We start from the raw sequence: 20,411 nt of genomic DNA, 5'->3' as shown, positions 1-20,411 counted from the left end.
TATTTTTTTTTTCCTACCTATTTATCACCTTGATACTCCTTGCTGTGGATTTCAGTAGCTGCCATGTTTCACATACTGCCACTGTTTCAGATACTATATGCTCACTCATAACAGCAAAGAGCATTTAAACTGCAATCACATAATGGTTGTTTATTAAAAAAGTATTTACTTAAATGTTGTAGAAACAGGTAATGTTCCGGCCCTGCAGATACCAGCTGAGTTCCTGGTACTTCCCTCATGCTCACTGCTCAACTACAATATGCTCAGTCACTCCCTGGGAGGATGATGCATATTCAGCAGGAGTTGTGAATCACTGAAGTATTCGGAAGAAACATGGTTTTTGAGACTTTTAAACTCTACTGAAAATGCGCAAACTGATTTTCATAGGCTCATGACCTGGCCAAATTCGGATGGCTTACTATCACATCACACAAAGCTTCCTCACCAACAAATTTAAGTACCTGTTAGAGCTTCGGGGAAAATTAATGTTTCTTTTGTAATTTTTTTTTACATACCCATAATAATTCAATAGATCATGTAGATTATTACGACAAAAGTTAAAAAAAAAAAAATCAAGCCAAACACTACAAAACAGCAAGACAACTGCATTCCAAATAGCTCAGTGAAGTTCCAAAGAACTTTGTTTTTATGAGAATTTAAAACAGGAACTTCTGGATAACCTAAAACAAAAAAGGCCCATCAGTCTTGTATACACCTACACATATTTGGCACAAGTTACCAATGGCAGATATATTACTGAAGAGTAAATATTTGTTGTATCATCAGCATTCATTACTGGTGCCAAAACTGACATATAGCCTCAATCACAGATTAAAATCACCCTTCAGCAAACAAGCTCAGCCTCGCTCAATTCAACTAAATGTCTAATGACGAACATGTCTCCAATGAGTAGGTACATGCATGCATTTTTCTAAGATTCTCCAAATCAATATATAAGAAAAAAATGTGGAAAACAAGTTTAAAAAAAAAGCTGCTTTTGTTTTCTCCAAAATATTTTTAAGGAAACATGCATATTTGCAAATGGACTCCTTTGTTAATCCTAGCCCAACTCCTGAGCTTTTTCAATCACGTCAGGGCATGCCACATCCTATAATATGAGATGACCTCTCACAAAATTCCTCACTGCATTATGTGCATTTTGACAAACCAGCTGTAACAGAAAACACCATACGTGTCGGTTTACTTACAGTTATGACAGGTAGCTCCCATGTAACCTGTATCATTACAATCACAGTAAAAGGTGGTCCAGGACTGAGAACATTTTCCTCCATGTTCACAGTAGTTGGGCAAACATCTAACAGGAGACAGTTAAAAAAAACATAATTAATTATGATCATTAATGAAACATAAAATAATGCTCTGCAAGAAACTACAAAACTGCCTTCCTTTCCTATTCAGGAAAGAGTTCATAGGGCTGAATCACTTCATAGACCTGAAAAAATTACTTATTCCTCTGATCTGTGACTCACTTCAAACACAAGCACTGAAGACAACAATATTTGAATGTATCCTGCAAGTGGGTAAAGATCCCTCTCAGTAAAAATATTCCACTTCTCCTCCACTTGTTAGCAATTAAAGTGTCACCAATTAAGGTATCACCAACTTTCTGAGCACAGAGGGTAGACAAATAAAAGGTGAAAACGATATTGAGATCTTATTTCAAAGGAGAATCCACTGTACTCTGGCTAAACAGGGATCACTTATCATTAGGCATTTCATCTGTGGTAACACAAACAACATGAAAACCTCAAAAGTGAGGGGAAAAATACGCTTGAGTTCTGCACTCTTTCTTTTTCTCATTCTAGTTGGTATTCCTCCATAGTATTATTGTGAAGCAAATTATTAAAAGAAGAAAAGAGGCATAACAGCATGCAGCTTGGGAAGTGAATAGAAAAATAGCTGTAGGAGACAAATTAAATCTACAGGGCAAGAGGTGAATGCTGATCTGAACTACACCAGTGTAAATCCAGGCAGTGTAATGGAGTTACATCCACCTAAATGGAAACAGAGCATGTTCCATTGTTTCTTTTTCTTTTTTTTCTTCCTTACCGTATATTAGATAATGTCTTTCACACCGTATGCTTGGCTTCTGAAAAATGAGTAGGTTGTTTAACCCACTGGTTCAATTGTGATGGGTGGGTGGTTAGAAAACAAAGACAATCAGTTCGTCTCATACACACCAGCACTTCATTAGGGTCTCTTTTGTGGTAAATTCAGCTTCAAAATCCTTTTTGTGGCCCAGATCTTTCACTGGTGTTAGTCAGCGGTGAAGTCACTGACATTACCTCAATTTGTACTAGCTGAAGACCTGATTTGCTTGCAGTTCATCTCATTCTTAGTAAACTTTTTTGCATTTAACTGGGCAAATTGCCTTTAAGTGTGTCTTTTAGTCCATTTCTTCCAGAATCCTGACAATTTAATCACACTTCATGCCTGTGTCTTATTGAAGTATGGATACAAAAACCTGCATGACACTAACAGCCAATGTCTTCCTCAGTCTTCCACAGTCTCCTGAGCCCCGCAGCCTAAGTGGGTATTAGTTTCATTGCATCCAAGGCTATTAGGAGCTAGTAAACACCGACAACCTGATGAAACCTGTGTATGTGCAGAGAGCTGTATCAGACCAACCTCACATCTTCAGTATGCTGCATGCAAATGTAAGGAGGCTTCTGATATACTCATCTATCTGTGTATGAGTCTTGAGATTTGTTCTGACTCTCAGATTTACTTGATCATTATTTATACCATTATACATAAAATTATATAGCGTATATAAAAATATTAATATAAAATATCAATTCATTTTATTAATGCTTGTTATTATAATCATTATTAATTATTAATCAATTATTTGAGACATAAGGAATTCAGGAAGAAAAAATGGTTCTTTATAGCTAACAGTAACATCCATTAAGGCAATTAAAAGATATATTGCTCTGATAAAAATCATTTTTAGGACATCTATTAATCATTAGGCTCAAACAGGGAATGAGAAAAGAGCACAAGAGATGCACGCCTGGTTTTCCTGCTCACCAGGGAATTTTTTGCAATGCCTTGGAGAACACCTGCCTGAAAACTGCGGTGTTGAACACCAGCCACACTGTGAGGGAAGGAAGAAGGTGCATCTCGGACAAAATCCAACTTGTCGGTCCATTTGTAGCAGGTGCCATTTCTTGGGCTTTTTACTTACAAAGCTAAAACAAGGAAAAAAAAAAAAAGCCACACATGCACCAAAAACAAATGCTGCAGACAAAACTCCCGGTTTTGTCCAGTCCTGACAGGACAGGAAGTCTGAGAAGGGGAAAGATTTGGGCTTCTAATGGTGAGCTGAGAAATCATCTAACAGAGAGGAACACCCTGCTGGTACAGTGACAGCTCAGGGTGGGCCCACGCTGTTGCAGCTGTTCTTGGCAATGGTGAAGAGAGAGAAGTTCAGGCTTTGGGCTGAGCCCTCCTCAAGAAAGACCGAGAAGCCTACAGATGGCAAAACCAGCACCAACGGGTACGTGGGGCTCAGCGGATCCGCACCAGCCACGTGCTGCGGCGTGCACGAGCCCCCTCGAACCAGCACCTCCCCAAGAGCTTCGTCCCACGAGGCTGCCCTGAGAAGCACAAGGCTTCGACAGCTCCGCAGCGATACATATGAATTTTGCCAGGAAGAGCAGATTTGCTCACATTCGCGCTTTGGCCGTGCCTGCCCTGGCCCCCGGTGTATTGCCTGTATGCAATACTTCTCCCTGCTCCCTGGTGGGAAACTGCCATTTATGTCACCTGTACAGCAGCAGTAGCTATATCCACATCACAGGGCTGCTGGAGACAACAAATATTCTGATGTTTATAAAGCTTTTAGGAGAGGTAAAAATATCAATACTCTATTATCATAATTTACATCATCAGTGTACTGGACAAATACGCCTTCTGCCTATTTTTAAGCTGCCTCTTATTAATTAACCCCATGCAGTAAAGCTAATTGCCAGTCATTTGTGGTTTGCCAAAGGCCCATATCAGAGGCTTAGACACATTTATTCCATTAAAACAGCTTCCTTTTAAAGGCTTTACAAAGCTGAAGGTCACTTCTCATTTCTATTTGTCTTCCAAACACACTTTTTCTTTCCCCAATAATGCACAAAACACAAGCCGAATTAACCACATAAGCTTTTAATGATATTCATAAATTCAGAATTAAACTTTTTTCATTCCTTAGTCTATTTGCTTTAATTAACACCAACTGCATTGATCTTGTTTTTTGATCAGAAAACTAGCCCTTCTAAAAGCTTACGAAAYAAATTTCTTTGCAACTGCACTCTAATAATTACCCATAATCCTATTCTAACCCAGCAGTTGTGTCTTCATTAGAAGTTAAATAAATCCTAATTGCCAGAGAAGTCAAAATTAAGAAATAGCTATGATTAAAACTAATCAGGGGATGGATAAATCATTAGCTGTTTCATTTGCTAATTGTCCCAGATCCTCATGTTGAAGGATTTAAATATATATTTATATTTTAAAATACATTTTAATATTTGCATTCTAGTAGAACCAAGCGATTTTAGACAAGATCACAGTGGTACCACAGAAAGTTTCATAGACAAAAATTTGCAGCAGGCAGCCCCTGGCTCATCTGCAATTGAAATGAACAAACAGTCCAACCCTGTTTTTCTGAGTATGATAAATGGGACACTTTGAAATTTAATAATTTGCCTAAGACAGTTTGTGACAGACGAGGAATTCTGGTCTCCCAGCTCCTAGACTAATTCATCCAATATCCCTTGGTGAATGGATCTTATAAAAAACCTAAATGAATCAAATACAGTTTTCCCTTCTTCAGCCAAGCTGCAAAACACATACACATAGCCATCTAAGTGAGCAATAGGCACAGCCTGCACAAAAGCATACACTGTCTTTAGATGAAACAATCACCTCTAAAAACACGTGTGCTTCCTTTGAATTCAAAGGACAAACTGCATATGCACTGGAGGGCAAAATTCAGTCCTTCGATAGCAATGATGAAGAAATAACAATGACAAAATTATTTGAGTGGGAAGGCTGAGGGAGTTCTATGCATCTGATGTTACACTTGACTGCAAACAAAGCCAGCACTTTCAATAAGCACCTCTTAGACTTTGGTATAGTCAGCACAACACGTCCTGCCTGCATCAATTTATTCTTCCTAAATAAAGGGGAAAATGAGAACTACCAGGGAGAGAAAGACAGAGGGATAGAGTTAGAGGGAGTACATATTGAGGGAGCCCTCAATATTAACACTCTCCATTTGCATGACTTCAAAACAACCACTTAGTTCCTAAAACACAGCATCAGGACATAAATACATATGTGAAAAGTATCTATACAGTCAGCATTTGCTTTAAATAAATTTTCTTTCAGTATGTTTGCATGTTTAAGCAGTGCAGCTATTCTATGTGTATCAACAAAATATAACGTTAGCATGGATGATTTCCTACGGTAGGCATGTACAGTATGGTAAAACTCATGGCGTTACTGTCACAGCCTATACCTTTGCCCTGGTAAAATGGTGTAATTCCAATAAACTCAATAGATCTAGGCCAATGGAAAGAGCATGGAATTTTGTCCTGTTCTGTAGATCAGAAGTAAATCAGTGAAATTCCTTGTCAAAGGATATTTTGGATTCAAGAAATGGGTTCAAGGGGAAACCAGAAATCCACCAATATTACTAAATAGACAAATTATAACAACCTCAGAGATTCATCAAGGGGAAAGCAACGGAAAGTTGAGAGAGCGTTAGAAAAGAAAGCACCGCAGAAGCAAACTCCCATTCTTACTCTTGTCCCAGACCCCTGGATGTCCATTTGTGGCTACTGCTAGAGAAAACAGCAGGCTAGATGGACCCTTGGATTGAATCAGTATGGCTGCAACAATGTCCCTTCCTCCTAACTAAAGGAAGAAAAGAGAACTACCAGAGACAGAGGGAGGAAGGGAGGAAGACTTGGTAAAAACCTCAGTATTAAGACTCTACATTTGCATCATGTTGCCCTTCTTTTTTCTTGTTTCATTTACTGTTTATTAATATAGGTTGCAAAAGAATTAATGTTTTCCATGTCTTCTTTGGTTTTCCTTAGTGCACCGTCCCTCCTCATCACCACACTTCCAAGATCCTCTCTCCTCCTTCATCTTTAGGAAACTGATCCTCAGCTTTTAAAAAACTATTGTGGCATATATATATTTTTCCTTTTAGCCATTCACTTGTCTTCCCTAGATTCATTATGTTATGAAAAGTTACGGAGTACAAAAAGGACAAGAGAAACATGAGTATGCTGGATACCATTCATTCTATCACACTACACAGGCATAAAAACATTTAAAGAGAAAAAAAGCAATTTTGATCATTTTACTAATTTGTCACAAAGACAGATTTTTCTTCTTTCTGAAATTTGTAAAATTTTTATGACTTAATTTTTTATTAATATCATTATTCCCATTGTTGGCTGCCTTGATTCTCAAACTCTGAACTTGAATACCACAGTTGAGACCAAGATTTAGAAGTTCTGACCTTGATTTCAACTGCCCACAGGACAGAACAGCAGGAGGAAGCTGTCCTGAGATTGGCGGGAGTGAAAGGAAAAGAGCTTGTTAGCTAAAAGGCTGTTTTTTAGGTTTGACCGCTTTGCTGTTAGAACACCTACATTTTTAATAGAGGTAAATGTGCTGACAGCTTGGCCTGGCATCAGCAGAAAGGATTTCATATAAATAAATGTGTGGGGAAGAAAAGACAAATAACCCATCCTGCATAGACAGCTGTTCCATTTAGAATTCATCATTTTACAAAGCAAAAGCAGAAAAGCCATCTGCAAAAATCAAACAAACAAGGTCAGGATATTACATCCTACATGTATCCCTGCAGTTGGCCTTTAATATACCAGGGGGTTACATGTCACATGTAGTTCAACTGCAAAGGAGTAGCAATGAGGGTAACCACTACTTAGTTCCCTCTAGAATATCAACTCTCCACTCCAGTCAGATTTCAAGAGACGCCAAAGTAGCTCCCTACCAAGAAAGAACTGGGAATGCCCTTAACTGAAAAGTCCTGAAGAGCTTCTGCCTAAGCTGTTGTGGTTGCACCAACAAAAGATAGCAGAATTTGATGCTTCCTACCAGTGTAACATATCTTAAATTTAAATTGAGTAGACATTAGTCATTATCTTAACCATTGTTTGCCACAGAAATGGCAATAGTAATTTTATAATCTTTAACAAGACGCACCACAGAGTTTCTCTCCCACTTCTCAAACTCCTGCAACTTCACTGACAAAGTATTTCTAGGTAGCAAAAATATGACACTTGACATTGGTGGCAAGGATCTTCCAACTTCTTTCTTTTTCCATAGGGGCCTCATTCTGTGGAAACCCCTTCCCCAAACACCTTAGAGGCTAGTGTAAGGCCCTCCACTCTACTGCAAAACCAAAGGTCAGGTATCTCTGACTCCAGCAGTTTTCTGCACGTATTGGTCATTGCAGGTATAGTTCATTCTGGTCCAACTAGTTCTGTAGTTACCTCTTACAGCATTTACTAAACATATTTTAAGGGACCAGATCAGCACTGATCTTAGTTACTCTATAGTGGCATCAGGTAAATGAGATTTGGATTCAGCACCATTTTCACGCTTCATGCACAAGTAAACAAATAAGCTTAACTTATCTGGAAAAGAACACGACTAAAATTAAACAAAATGCATCTCCAATTCAGATGTGGTGATGTGAGTGTGACAGATGAGTTTGAAAAGCCTGTCTGTATTTTGCTCCGAAACACAAAATTTCTATAGACCATCACATCATTCACGGACCTGAATCACTGTTTTCTGGAGCTGGTGATGCACACGTGACACACAGTCAGGGAAAACAAAAAAGACCTAAAATTAAGGCAAAGCAGTCAAAACAGACTCATGGTATTCTCTTCAAATAATCTGAACATTCATTTTCATTCATGTTTAGGGAGGGACAAAGGAGAGAAAACTCCCTCCTCTTCAGAGGTAGCATCTTCCAGTGTGATCGTCAATTTGTTTTTTTTTTTTTAAACACAAACTGTGCTTTGTACAAGCATATTCTTGTTTTATAATGACCCACAGAAGGAGCTCATCTGACAGCACAAAGCTCATAACAGTCCAATAACAGGAAATTCTTCTACAGGGTTTTATTACACTTAATTGTCAGTCAGAAAGAAGCTCTGTCACTAGTTGCATTATCTGGCTAGTTAAAACATTGGAAGCGACATGGGAAGATGGTCTTCAGAACTGCAGGGATTTTAAGCAAATAACTGAAGTCTAATGCTCAGATTTAGGGATTGCTGAAGTTGCTTTTTTTGTTTGTTTGTTTTAAATCTTACTAGGTTTTTCTCCATCCTGCCCTTCCACCCTACCACTGGAATGGTATCTAGTGGTTTTCCAAGACCCACACTCCAAAATAAGCTACCGAAAATGGTTAATTACTTTCATGTTAGCATGTCTAATTTGTGATCTAGAAACATAGTTTCGGGAGGCCAATTGGTTCCTCACTCTCACAGAACACCATGTATTTCTCTATTTCTTAATGTTATTTTTTCCCACTGTATATTGGGCTTTAAAAATGAGTAATATGTTAAGTTACCTTTTTCCAGAAAAAGTTACATCTTTTCTTTCCTTGCTATATAACACTGTTTAGATTTGGGGTATTTTTTCCCCTTCCCTTTTAAATATCATACTTTCCAGTATTTCTGGTTTGCTTTCTTTTTAGTAAAGAGAAAGGCAACAAAGTTACATTCTGTAAGGAGGCTTCGATGAAAAGGGAATAGTAATTTCTAACCATATTGTAATTTTTTGCTGCGCAAAAGCAAAGCTGTCAATGTTTTAGAAAGTATTAAAACAAACATGAGAAAGGGGAACTTTTTGAAAACCTGTCCACAATTTTTTTCATAAAATAGAAACTGAAAGGAGACCTGGCGCTTCATTGTGCCATGTTCTATTTATAAACTTGTTCAACATAGCCTACAGTTGAAACAGGCGAGAAAGACAGAAAGTGAGGGCAAAAATAACTGTTCACAGGACTGAAGTGATCTTTTCAAGGTGACACAAGATCAGAGGAGCTATAACCTAGACTATCTAACTACATCTCTATAACCAACTAGCTAGAACAGTCTCTCATGTAGCATTTTAATGGAATACATTCCAGAAAGGTCCAGGTATTGCAGGATTTGAAGGTATGCTGTACAAGCACTTTGTTTTGGCTGATAAGAGGTACAGTCAAGCAATATTCAGATCTATTTTGGATTGACTCAAAATCAGAAGTGTTTTAAAACAGGACTGATGACATCCCTTCTTATGTCTTCATCTGGTCCCAGTTTTGATCATCATGCAAATTCAAGGAGTGTGATCTAAAAAGGTCTAAGTTACTGCAATAAAACCAAGAAGGGAAAACATAAGAGGATCTTTAAGGTAAGGGGGAAATAATCCAAACTATGAAATAACTGTCATTGCTGGAGAAAAGACACTAAATATTGAAGATGTGAATACAAGAGAACGAAAAGAACAAATGCCAAATGATTAATTYTTTGATTCCTTCTGCAATGCACCACAGGTATTTATACGGGGGTGAACGCAATATCAACTGCTTGCTTTTTCAATCCCAGCCTGGGACTGTAATAAAGAAAATTAAAACTCACTGGGAATAATTAGTCAGGATATTTTCTTGTTTGCATGGCCAGCTTCAGAAAAAATTCATACAAAGTATGGCTTTTGCTGTAGGGCATACATTAAATCTTAGAGGAGATTTGGGAAATGCAAAAAGAGACTTTGCTTTCAACGGATTTATCCTAACACCCTTCACCTGCAATAGTAATTAATTTCCCAAAGGTCCATTTCAACAGTACAACACATGAAGTAACATAAGTTCAGTACTAAAAGAGAAAGAGGAGAAAGTCAGAAATTATTATCATTTCTTACAAGTAACAACTGATAGTAAAATCTAATAGCATCTACAAAGCGAGTAGGTAGAAAGCAGGATTTAAAAGGTCAGCTCTATTTAGCAAGAAAAAAGAACACTTTAAGCTAATTTCTTTGGAAAACGTTATGGAGTATTTTCACAAAGAAAAAATGCATAGGGATAAAAGGGTAGGGACTAAGGACACTTTCCTTTCACCACCTTGTGCTCCATAACTCAAGAAGCACAGAGAAGCAACTCGTTAAACAACTCAGTATGCTTCTCCCTAATGAGATAAGCTGTTAATGCCAATCCCATCACTGGGATTATTATGTATACCACATGCAGCTCTCTCCATTTGTATTTGTTAGGAGAATTGGAATATGCAGATGAATCTTGGTTTAATAAGGATGGCAATAGTAGCATGTGTTTGTGTCTGCCCACTGATGCTAAAGTGATGAAACAGTGCCAGGATTCATAAGAAGATATCTCGGGTCAGGTTTGCATTACAAATTGCAAATCTCTGGAATTCCCAGGATGTCCAGCAAGACATGCCATCCATCCATCTGCCAAGGTGGATTTAACGCAAATCTGCTCTTTATTCCCCCCTAGGTCACTTAAGGGAACTGAAGTTCCCAGTGGTGTCCTTGACAAGTACTGTCAGTATTTGCAATAGCAAGGGCAGAGTGCCAGCCAAGTAAAAATAGGACAACTCTGTCAAAGCTTCATCAGCGCAAAATCAACACTAACTGAAGCAATCAGATTGAAGTACTCTAGCAGTTGTAGATAGGGATAGCAATGCATGTATTTATCTATGCATTCATGCCAATATGAGCCTAAAGTAAAGCAGGCTTGTACTACCCTCATAGCTCATTTATGAATAACGATGTGTTCAACACACGAATGGCCTTCTTAATATCAAGTATACTAAGGCTCAGATACACAAGCATAGGTGGTTTACAAAACCTATGACAGTATAATAATAGATGCACAATACCATGTTTCTGCATCTGCCTTTGCCCTACCTCAGTCCAAATAGACACCGCTACCAAAATATCAACAGTTTCAAACTATTTCAGCCTCGGCCAGAAGGGCAGAAATCTATGAAAATTCAGATTCCTTAACAGAGGTTTTTCCATCGATAGACAGCTCAAATACCCCATCTATTGTGATGGGGGGAGAGAGGACTTGCCAGACTGGAGTTTCAAGAACTTTAATGTAACCACCACTATTGTGAAGGATGTGTCTACTCCTCTCAAAAGCTTGGCGGGGCAACCATTCGTCTAGCAGCATTCTGGGGGACAGAGAAAACTCCATATTTTCATGAGAGGTGACAACTCAGAGAAGGAGGAGGCCAGACTTTCTCTTACAACAGCTGTTTGATGTAAGCTATCCCAACACATCGTTCAAGCTCCAATGCCTCTGAAGCAATTTTCCTTACAGAGTTTGGAGGAGCCAGTAAGGGAATCCCTGCCAGATCTTACCTCTTTCTGCACACATGAAGTATAAGAATTCATGGAACTGGTATTTACTCTTCTGTGACTAATGCTGCGAAGTAGACTTTGTCCCCATCGCGTGCAAGGAGTTGATGAGATTAATCAACCCATGCTTTCAGGCTGCAGGCAACACCACAGCCTTTGCTTCTGTATTCCAAGGGGTCCATCTGCCACATAAGCAGACAGTCCTGTTCAGCCCAAAGGGAGCATCTGTGGCATATGATTAAGGGCTGGAAATCCACAGTGTTTCTGGACCAAGGTTTAATGACTTTCTGGCACATTTTCCTAATATCCATAGCAACTCTTGAGCAGCAATATCTCTCGAGTCCACATTCCTACATCTATTCTCTGAACTGGATGCCAACCACAGCAAACAACCAACTCAGCTTCAGACTGAAGCGAGTATGTCTAGTCCCAAAAGCTGGCATTCCAGCCAACTGCTGAACGGGAAATCCCATAGCTTCTCACCGCATGGCCAAGTTCTCAGCATCTGCATATTTGTTTTCCTGCCTATTTCATTTATTTTTAAATGAGAGGCTGCCTGAATTTCCCCCAGCCTCTGCCTTCCACTGTTTGCCCACACACATATACAGACCCCCTCCCCACACTTCCATTGCCACACAGAGAAAATGCAATGCACAGAGAAGTACTTAGCAAAATTCACAGTTAGATCCCATCATGTTTTGAGATGACCTCAGCTATAACAAATCATAGTTCAGTTTTGAAGAACTGAGGCACAAAGAGTTGCCCATAAGGAAAAAGATGCTTTGCAAAATAGCAAGGAACCTGGGTCTCCCGCTCCTAAGATTATCACCTCCCTCCAGACTCTCTTCTGCGCAGTAGTGCATCTAGCCCAGTTTCCTTAGTCTGACAGTGTTACAGCGAGGATGCTGATGAAATAAGTTTAAGAGCATCTCACTGAACATCCTGCCAGCTTCTGGCAATCTGTGGTTTACAGCTTCATGTATACTTTACACGTTGCTGGCTTTTTCCTTTATATTTGGCCTCTGCAACATCTTACAATATTGTACCTGAAACTGTGCAAGATCTGAATTGTGAGAAACAGCAAATACTTGATTATTATTCACCTCCTTCACACTGCTCCTCATTGCACAACCCGCTCAGCTCTCTCTGTTCCAGGCTGGAAAGTCCTAGTCTATTTAATCTCAGAGAGCAGCTTGTGACACACATGAACAGAGTGTCAGTTTTAGAAACAGCCATGAGGCCCGAATGACAGACTGTTATAGTCACAACTGCACACAGCACCACCTCTGAATGACCCAGAGAGGAGGCACTTTGTGGAAAGAGTTGGTCAGGCCAAGGCAGAGGTCAATGAGCACATCTGACTTGATTTGCACTTATCTTCTAGCATTTGAAACAGAGGTTGTGAAGGGATCAACACACAGTTTTTAGCTTAATTTACTAAGGGGAAGATGCTCCCATAATTACGCTGGGCCTCAGCTCCTGCCTCTTCCTAATAACTTGAAGATTTCCCCACTCATTTTGACCACATCTGAAAGAGGGACAGATGACTCAGTTTCAAGAAGTTACATAATCTCATCAAAATAGAAGGCCAGGTAAAAGGGAATCAAGTTAGTGCCCATCAAAGAACCATCATTTTAGACATCATGGAATCCACAAAGAAGAGAATTGAATTAAAATCAAGGTAACAAATTCTGCCACTCACAGAACTTCATCCTGCAGTTATAAAAATTAATAATGTAATAATGAATAATTAGAAGCAAAAAGCAAATCAGGAAAGTGAAAACTGAGTAGAAAATATTGCTCCTCCTTCCCCATTTCCTTACACTCCAAACTTAACGAATATGCCTCAGGTTAAGAAAAACATACCTGTGCACTAAGTGGTCCTACCCCACTGCCTCAGCACCTCTTAGGGTGTCTGAGGTGCATCTTCCAAATGAGCTTTCCTACAGGTGCGTAACATATACAATTCTGAGCTGAATTCCTGAAAGACATTTAGTACTTTTTTTTTTTTAAGTAATGTTATTCTTGTTGATATTTCAGACCCCCCCAAAGCAAGAGCAACACGGAGCTGTTCTAGCTGGAGGAGAAGCCTAAGAGAATGCAACAGAATTGCACAGAGCTGGAAGGGGACACAGGAGATCACTTAGTCCCTGCCCATACCCCAAGGCAGGATCAGCTGTACCTGTGTTTCTAATTCCTGACAGACTCTCATCTAACCTATTCTTAAAGTCTTCCAATGACAGAGACCTGACAGGCTCTTCAGGCAGTCTATGCCATGGCTGCTGTCCCATACATCCTAGTCATAGAAAATGATTATTCCTTCCTGCTCTCCAGCAGCCTTCTAACTACTTGAAGACCACTTGCCTCCCTCTCAGGAATCTTTTTTCAGGTTAAAGAATCAAAACATATTCAATCTTTCCTTGCACAGGATGTTTTCTAGACCTATTTTGTGTCATTTAACAAGGAATTTGGGCTCTGAATACGTTTATAGAGAACAGGAGTATAGGCGCATGAATGTTAACCAGCCTTTGATAGTTAAACTTCAAGTGGCAACCCTGGCTAGTGTTTACTTTACAAAACTTGCTCATCCCCCTGTTGTTCTTCACTCACACACATTTGCCCACAGTTTTTGCTCACCATCTTCATTTTGTATTTCAAGATTTGCAGACCTGATAGTTCACCCGGATTCCTAAGTGAAGGCTGCAGACACTAAGAGCTTGGTATTTTGGTATCAATGCTACAGCTAAATGCTCAGAGTTCCTGCTTAGATTAGGGGGTGCCAACAAGATAAAACGTTGCACCAAGAAAAGATCAACTGATCTGAGGTTGAAGCCTCAGGTTGATAGCATAATAAACATTGGCTGAGAGAATCAGTAGTACCATCAGAGAAGCAAATACTTTTGTTACCACTCTCTTCAAGGCACAGGTTATGGTGTCTGCCAGCCACTCTGCCCACTGCCCCTGGGTCCACTTTGACTCACTGTTGCACTAGATGCAGCTGTGATTTCATGTCCTGCTGAGTGAGAAGCTCCTGCACTCCTAACCTCACCGTGTCCCTTCCAGGAGGCTGCTCCACAGGGTCGAGAAGCCTTCACAAACACTGTGAAATACTGAAGAGTGAAATTCATGAGAGAGAACACCATTAGGATAAAGAGACATCCTGGTCTTTTCTCTAAACCAGAAGTACTCAGGGAAGTCTTTGAAGCTCGCATCTCTAGAGTCCCTAACACCCTACCACCAGGTGAAAGTTGGAGAGCCTGACTGTACAACAAAAGCTAGAGACTCTGTGGAGCTCAAGAGGAGGGAGTAGCTCCCTTCTGACTTAGAGTATCTGTGAGGAGCAAAGGCATTTCTTATCCTGCTTGCCACTTCCTCATCTCTGGACACTTGGACACTGACATTCTCCCAACAGATTAAGAGCCAAAGAGAGAAAGTTTCATTCTGTTCTCATTAGAATTTCTTACTGTTCAGGCTTTCACCTACTAGCTTTTAGATTTAATGTATCATCCAGAAGATACCTCTCTTCCCAAAAATGCTTACAGTGCAAAACGCCAGGAGTGAGGCCTACAAGGTCTCTGTAGCCACGGACTTTATCTGCATCACTCTGAACTTAAAGTAAATTCAGGGAGATAGAGTCTGCATTTACTTGCTTGGGCCCATTCCAGATGGCTTTTGGTCAGAGCTACCAGAGTGTAGGACAGATCTTGCTACAAAAGACCACATGCCAGCTCCAAAAGACCAAAGACATCTCCTTTCCTCCTCAACAGAATGTCTCTGTATTCAAGGACTTCATGGCACCTTCACTTCCAAGTTTCCACTCTGCCTTATTTCTTTCTGCTCTGTACCATACAATAGAAGGGAAATGCTAGCATGTTGTAAGAAAGTATATTTTCTGACTCATTAATCCAGTGTAAAGCAAATACACCCTGCTGCGCACCTGCAGAAACCCTGAAGAGGCAAAAACAAAGAGGGATAAAATTAAACAAACCCACTCCCTTTTAAACCTGGAGCAGACCTCTATGGCATAGCAGGATATATTCCCACTGTTTCTTTACCTCTCAACGGGGTGGGGACAAATGCATTGCAGGCTACTATGACACCTATTACTTCTCAATGGGAGCAATATAAGCACCATACTTTGGATCACACTCAGAAAAGACTGAGCAATCTATGTTTTTGGACAGCTACAGCAAATTTACGTACTATGAACAAAAGAAAAAATACTTAGCTGGATTAACAGCATGCAGGCAGCAGGGGTAATGCAAAGAGTCCTATACACACATTGCTAGAAGAAAAATTACTTCCACCTACAGATTGCACTTTACTGTACCACAAGGTCTTGGGTACACTTTGAAGGAATAACTTTACCTTGAAGGAGGTGAAGAAGGAGATATGGGACTAATTTCCAAGGCTTGTGGGGCAGAGACTGCTCTGATATGAATGGAGAGGGGACGTCTCTCCTTGTCTCCACATGTGACATGAGACACCACTGACACATTACTTCAGTGCTCTGGCTCCCCAAACCAATAAGGGGATGGCAAGTCAGAGAAGGTTTGAGGTGCTGCAAGAGGAACAAGAGTGATGCTAGCACTGCAGCTGAGGGCTGGAAACAAGCAGTCTTTTGATAGGAGACAGCACTAATCAGCCTTTTTCCATCAACAGAACTTGCCATATTGCCTGCTGTAATAAACTCCAGACTGTACAGACAGCATCTCACTGTCCCACTGAAAGCGCAGAAGACCCTAAGTTCTCTGCACATTAGGTTAATCCCAGCTCTCCCAGATTCATCCTGAACTGCCCACCCAGAGGAGCAGAGGAGAAGGTCTCCGGTCTCATTCACAGACTTGCTGAGGCTGGAGGGCACCTCAGCAGCTTTCTGGTAAATGCCCCATGCTCAAAGCAGGGTCAGCTACAGCAGGTTTACTTGTGTCTGCAAAGGCATCTTCACTTGGCACTGGCTGCCCAGACAGATGTACACCAAATGGAAAGGGGGAACCACCCGGTATATTTCCACAGACATCCCCATTTTCATGCATGTGCTGTCGGTCTGATAGCTCAGCTAGTGACAAGGCATTTATCCCCTGAGAAATAGTTACCCAAAGGACTGAAGTAACAAATAGAGGGAGACAGAGGGCATTCACACAAGGTTCACTTGAGCACACATATAGTTCAAGCACGAGACCCACAAGAGATGAGGTGATGAGATATTAAGGGCCAGTCCCTCAGATAGCACCATTTAAATTAATGGAGGCTCATCACTTTACATGGGAAATACTGGTGTGTGCATATAATATGCTTAACCAATTTCTCTTGAAACAGTACTGCCAGCATCAATAGTACTCCCAGCATCAATAGTACTCCCAGCTTGCCCTCTTTCAAAATGAACCTGTTAATACTTCTTAAGAGCTGGCTCAAGTTTAAGAGATGCTCCACTACTGTTTTCAGAGCCCAGGTCTGAACAAGCTCAGCCTACAAGCCTGTAACAAATGAATTGCTTTCTAAATAGAGGCACATTCCTCAAAAGAGGTTTTTGCCTAAATAACTAAGACAAATGTCCCATTTACATGTTAATTAAGATACACAATTCCCACATGCATTAAAATTACAAAAACACGTGCCTTACAGTGCACATAGCAATAAATCTTATGATTAAGAAAGGGGAAAGCGTATTTCTCAGGGAAGATGCTCCTACAGAATTTTAACACTCCTCTCATAATCAAATACAGGACGAGCAGCAGTGTATTGCAAGCCTGGAGCCAGACCCCGGCTTCCCCATAGCCCAGAGCTGCTGGGATACAGAGCCCTGGTTGAACTTATTGCAGGGACTGGAAATGAGGATATGCTTCAGAAATTTGTGCAATGAACCAACTTAAAAAGTCTCAGAACAGCACGTACTCAAGCCTACACTGTGCTGCCTGAACAACAATGCAGACTGCAGATCTGTCAAAATTCTAAATTCAAACCTCCTTTTCTCCCTAGCTTTCCATGCATAGCTTGATGCAACTAATTATGCCATAATACAGACTTGCAGAACCTAAATCTTCAAAACTAGCTAGGAAGAACATAAGCCATGACTACTTTCTTCTTCAGCCTTTCCTCAGCTCAACTGCTAGCTTAGGATAAATTGCATTGGCAAAATAGCAGCCTCTTCTCTGTATCTTTTTAATTTATTTTATGCAAATTTCATCCTTTTTTTTCCAAATTCTGTTGTTCATATGATCAGTCTTGATTTCAATACTGCAACAGTAGTACTTCACACTGTGAATCTTTGAACAACTTTCTTTAACTTCCTGAAATTAATTTTGTAGATTTAACCTCTCTCAGGAATGCCGTGGTTGTATAATGTGGTCTGGACAAAAAAACCTCTCCTTCTTCCCTGCAAAAAATTTCAGCACTGTTATTGGAGTTGCCAGCCAGACAGGGAAAGCATGCACAGCGTACCGCAAAACGAGAACACTGAAATCCCTATGGGTCCAGCTAGGTGCCTGCCCTTTGGTGGCTAGGGGAATTTCTGAGCTTCAGCACAGTACTTTCATGCATTGAAGGCTTCTGCCTTCCCCTCAAGGAAGCTCCACTGCTGCACCAAATCCAGCTGCAGAGAATCACTGCCAATTGTGAATCGAATCCTTTTTTAACATACCTTATCCTTCTTCATCTAGATCACATAGTAATAGACACAAATTTAAGGCTGTCCAGAGAATTGCACTGGAAGACAGTACTTCAATCTTCACTTTATCATGTATAAATTTTGTTTACTTTTCTGATACACTGAAGGCAACAATTGTATAAAATTAAGTGCCAAATTTCTTATCATGTTTGGGTCTTTGCCTTAAATAGATTTAGGGCATGATCACAGACTAATCTTTGCCATCTTTGGGATACTAAAGATTTCTTAAGATGACTCTTGCAAACTCTTTCTCATAACTCTTGGAAAAAATTATATTTTATTTCATTTTGTTAAATTGACTCTATCTTATCATTTCCATCTCCCATTTTAAGGCACACCAAGTGCCTAAACCTACACCAAGTTCATACCCCCACAAATTTGGTCATCCTTAAACATGGTAACAGGTTTGATCAGAGTCAATATTTTCTCCATACAAGTTAACAAACACGAATGCACTGAGATGAGCACAACCTCTCACTGATTATGTTTCACCCACTTTTCAAAAGATTGCAAGCTCCAACAGCCTGATCCACTCCCTATAGTTAGCAATGAATTTAGCCTTTAGTCCCATGTCTCTAAGCAATAAATCTGGAAATTYTGTTTAACTGCTTAAGCTCCTACAGCATTTCTAAAGCATCCTTATTAACTTATCCTCATTTAGCCATCTGAAGAGCATGAAATTCTCAGCACTTGCATTTTCACTTTTCAGAACTTAGCTTTAATTTACAAAACAAAACCGGAGCCTAATATTCTAAGTACAAACTTCAAAGTACACGTGCTTAAAGAAATAGTTCAGAAATATTTACACAATAAAATCTATAGGAAGCAAAGGAGAAATTATGAAATGCTTTAAAAAAAATTGGTTGCTTATTTCCCCTCTACCCTTTATGAGAAAGCCTGGGTTTCCTCTCAGGTTTCAGCCTGGGAGGGATTCAGATCAGTATTTAAACTGAAATCTGCCTTTAGTAGACACAGATATTTTATCATTATTTTGTCCTACTGAATAGGCAGTATGTTGCATGAGGTGTACCGTATCTTCATTATAAATGTGCTGTGCTGTACAGGCTAACAAGAAAAATTGTAAATGATCTACTTAAACAAAAGCAGCTAGTATACTAAGGGGATGACATGTTTTGATGAATCAAATAATTTTCCTTCTCTTTCATTTCCCTCTAAAACTTCAAAGCAATCAAATGTTGTTTATGTATAAAATTTAATCCTTTCACCAATCTGTAGTTTGATTGAATTTGCATACTCTATTTCCTACAAGTCAACGTGAAGAGAGCCCAATGTAATTGAAACTATTTCCCCTCCAGTCTTTTTATTTTTGCTGTAATATTTTCTATTAGTAGCTCTATTATGCCTAATATCCGTAATGTTAGCAGATTAGTATTTTCACTTAACGCAACCTGTATTTATAAACCATTAGGATAAAAAAAACCCAACCACAAATAAAAGAAAGAGGAGACAATAATTACCTGTCTTTGATGCCACACAGATCAATGYGTAAATCACTAAAATTCCCCAGGGAACCTTGCTGAACTAAAATGAGGTCCTTGGGCTGGTTATCAATAAAGATGAGCCTCATACAGCCTTGAAAAGCAGTAACGGGATTTAAACATTGGGAATTGGTGAAATTGTCAGGGCACCCTGTGGGAAAAAAGAGAAGAGGCAGAGAAGAATATTGGAATATTCATGTATTTCTGTTGGGACTTCCTGACGCAAGACCTTGAAGTCTAATTATTCCAAGTGTTTTCAATCCTTGTGCTATGCAGCCTTCTGTGTAATAAATCCTTTGGTGGGGGAAAAAAAAAAAAAAAAGCAGCCAGTGGAGATACCAGAGTATGAGTTTTTCACATGTGCTAAGCAAAATCAAAAATTTTTTTTCCATCTTCAGTAACTCTACAGTCAATAGCAACTGACTCCCATAACAAAAGCTGTGCAAATTGTAAAATCATTATGGGTCAAATTCTGCTGTTGACGCAATGCACAGACTGTAAGGATGAAATCCCACGGACTGCAAGGAAGGAGAACGTTTGTGCCTGAACTTCCTTGGTGCTTGGACAGTTCCTAGATCCAAAGACTTCACTGTATCCTTAGTATTAACACTGTATCCAGAGAATTCACAAAGATCAGAACCTCCCTGTGGTAGGTACAACACAGAAATATATTAGCCAAAAAGACAGTTGATGACAGTCCCTTTACCTAAATTAATGCTTACATTCAAAAAGGCATGAGGTGATATTTTTCAAGATTATTCTTCTCATTTTCAAAATTGAGCTAAACCTACATTCATTTCAATGACAGCAAAGTACCC

General features: G+C 39.7%; 1 protein-coding gene across 1 annotated transcript in view; it reads right to left on the bottom strand.

Moving 5' to 3' along the window:
* Positions 1-20,411, bottom strand: part of CNTNAP5 (contactin associated protein like 5) — a 220,631-nt gene that overhangs the window by 108,684 nt on the left and 91,536 nt on the right. The window contains exons 10-11 of the mRNA XM_026068493.1: positions 19,573-19,744; positions 1,209-1,315 (exon numbers count right to left, since the gene is read on the bottom strand). Of these exons, the coding sequence (XP_025924278.1) occupies positions 1,209-1,315; positions 19,573-19,744 (279 nt within the window). The remainder of the gene's footprint in view (positions 1-1,208; positions 1,316-19,572; positions 19,745-20,411) is intronic.

This window comes from Apteryx rowi, unplaced genomic scaffold, assembly GCF_003343035.1.
Source record: "Apteryx rowi isolate R43461 unplaced genomic scaffold, aptRow1 scaffold_271, whole genome shotgun sequence".
Classification (NCBI taxonomy): Eukaryota; Metazoa; Chordata; class Aves; order Apterygiformes; family Apterygidae; genus Apteryx; species Apteryx rowi.
This window is presented reverse-complemented; position numbering and strand designations above follow the sequence as displayed.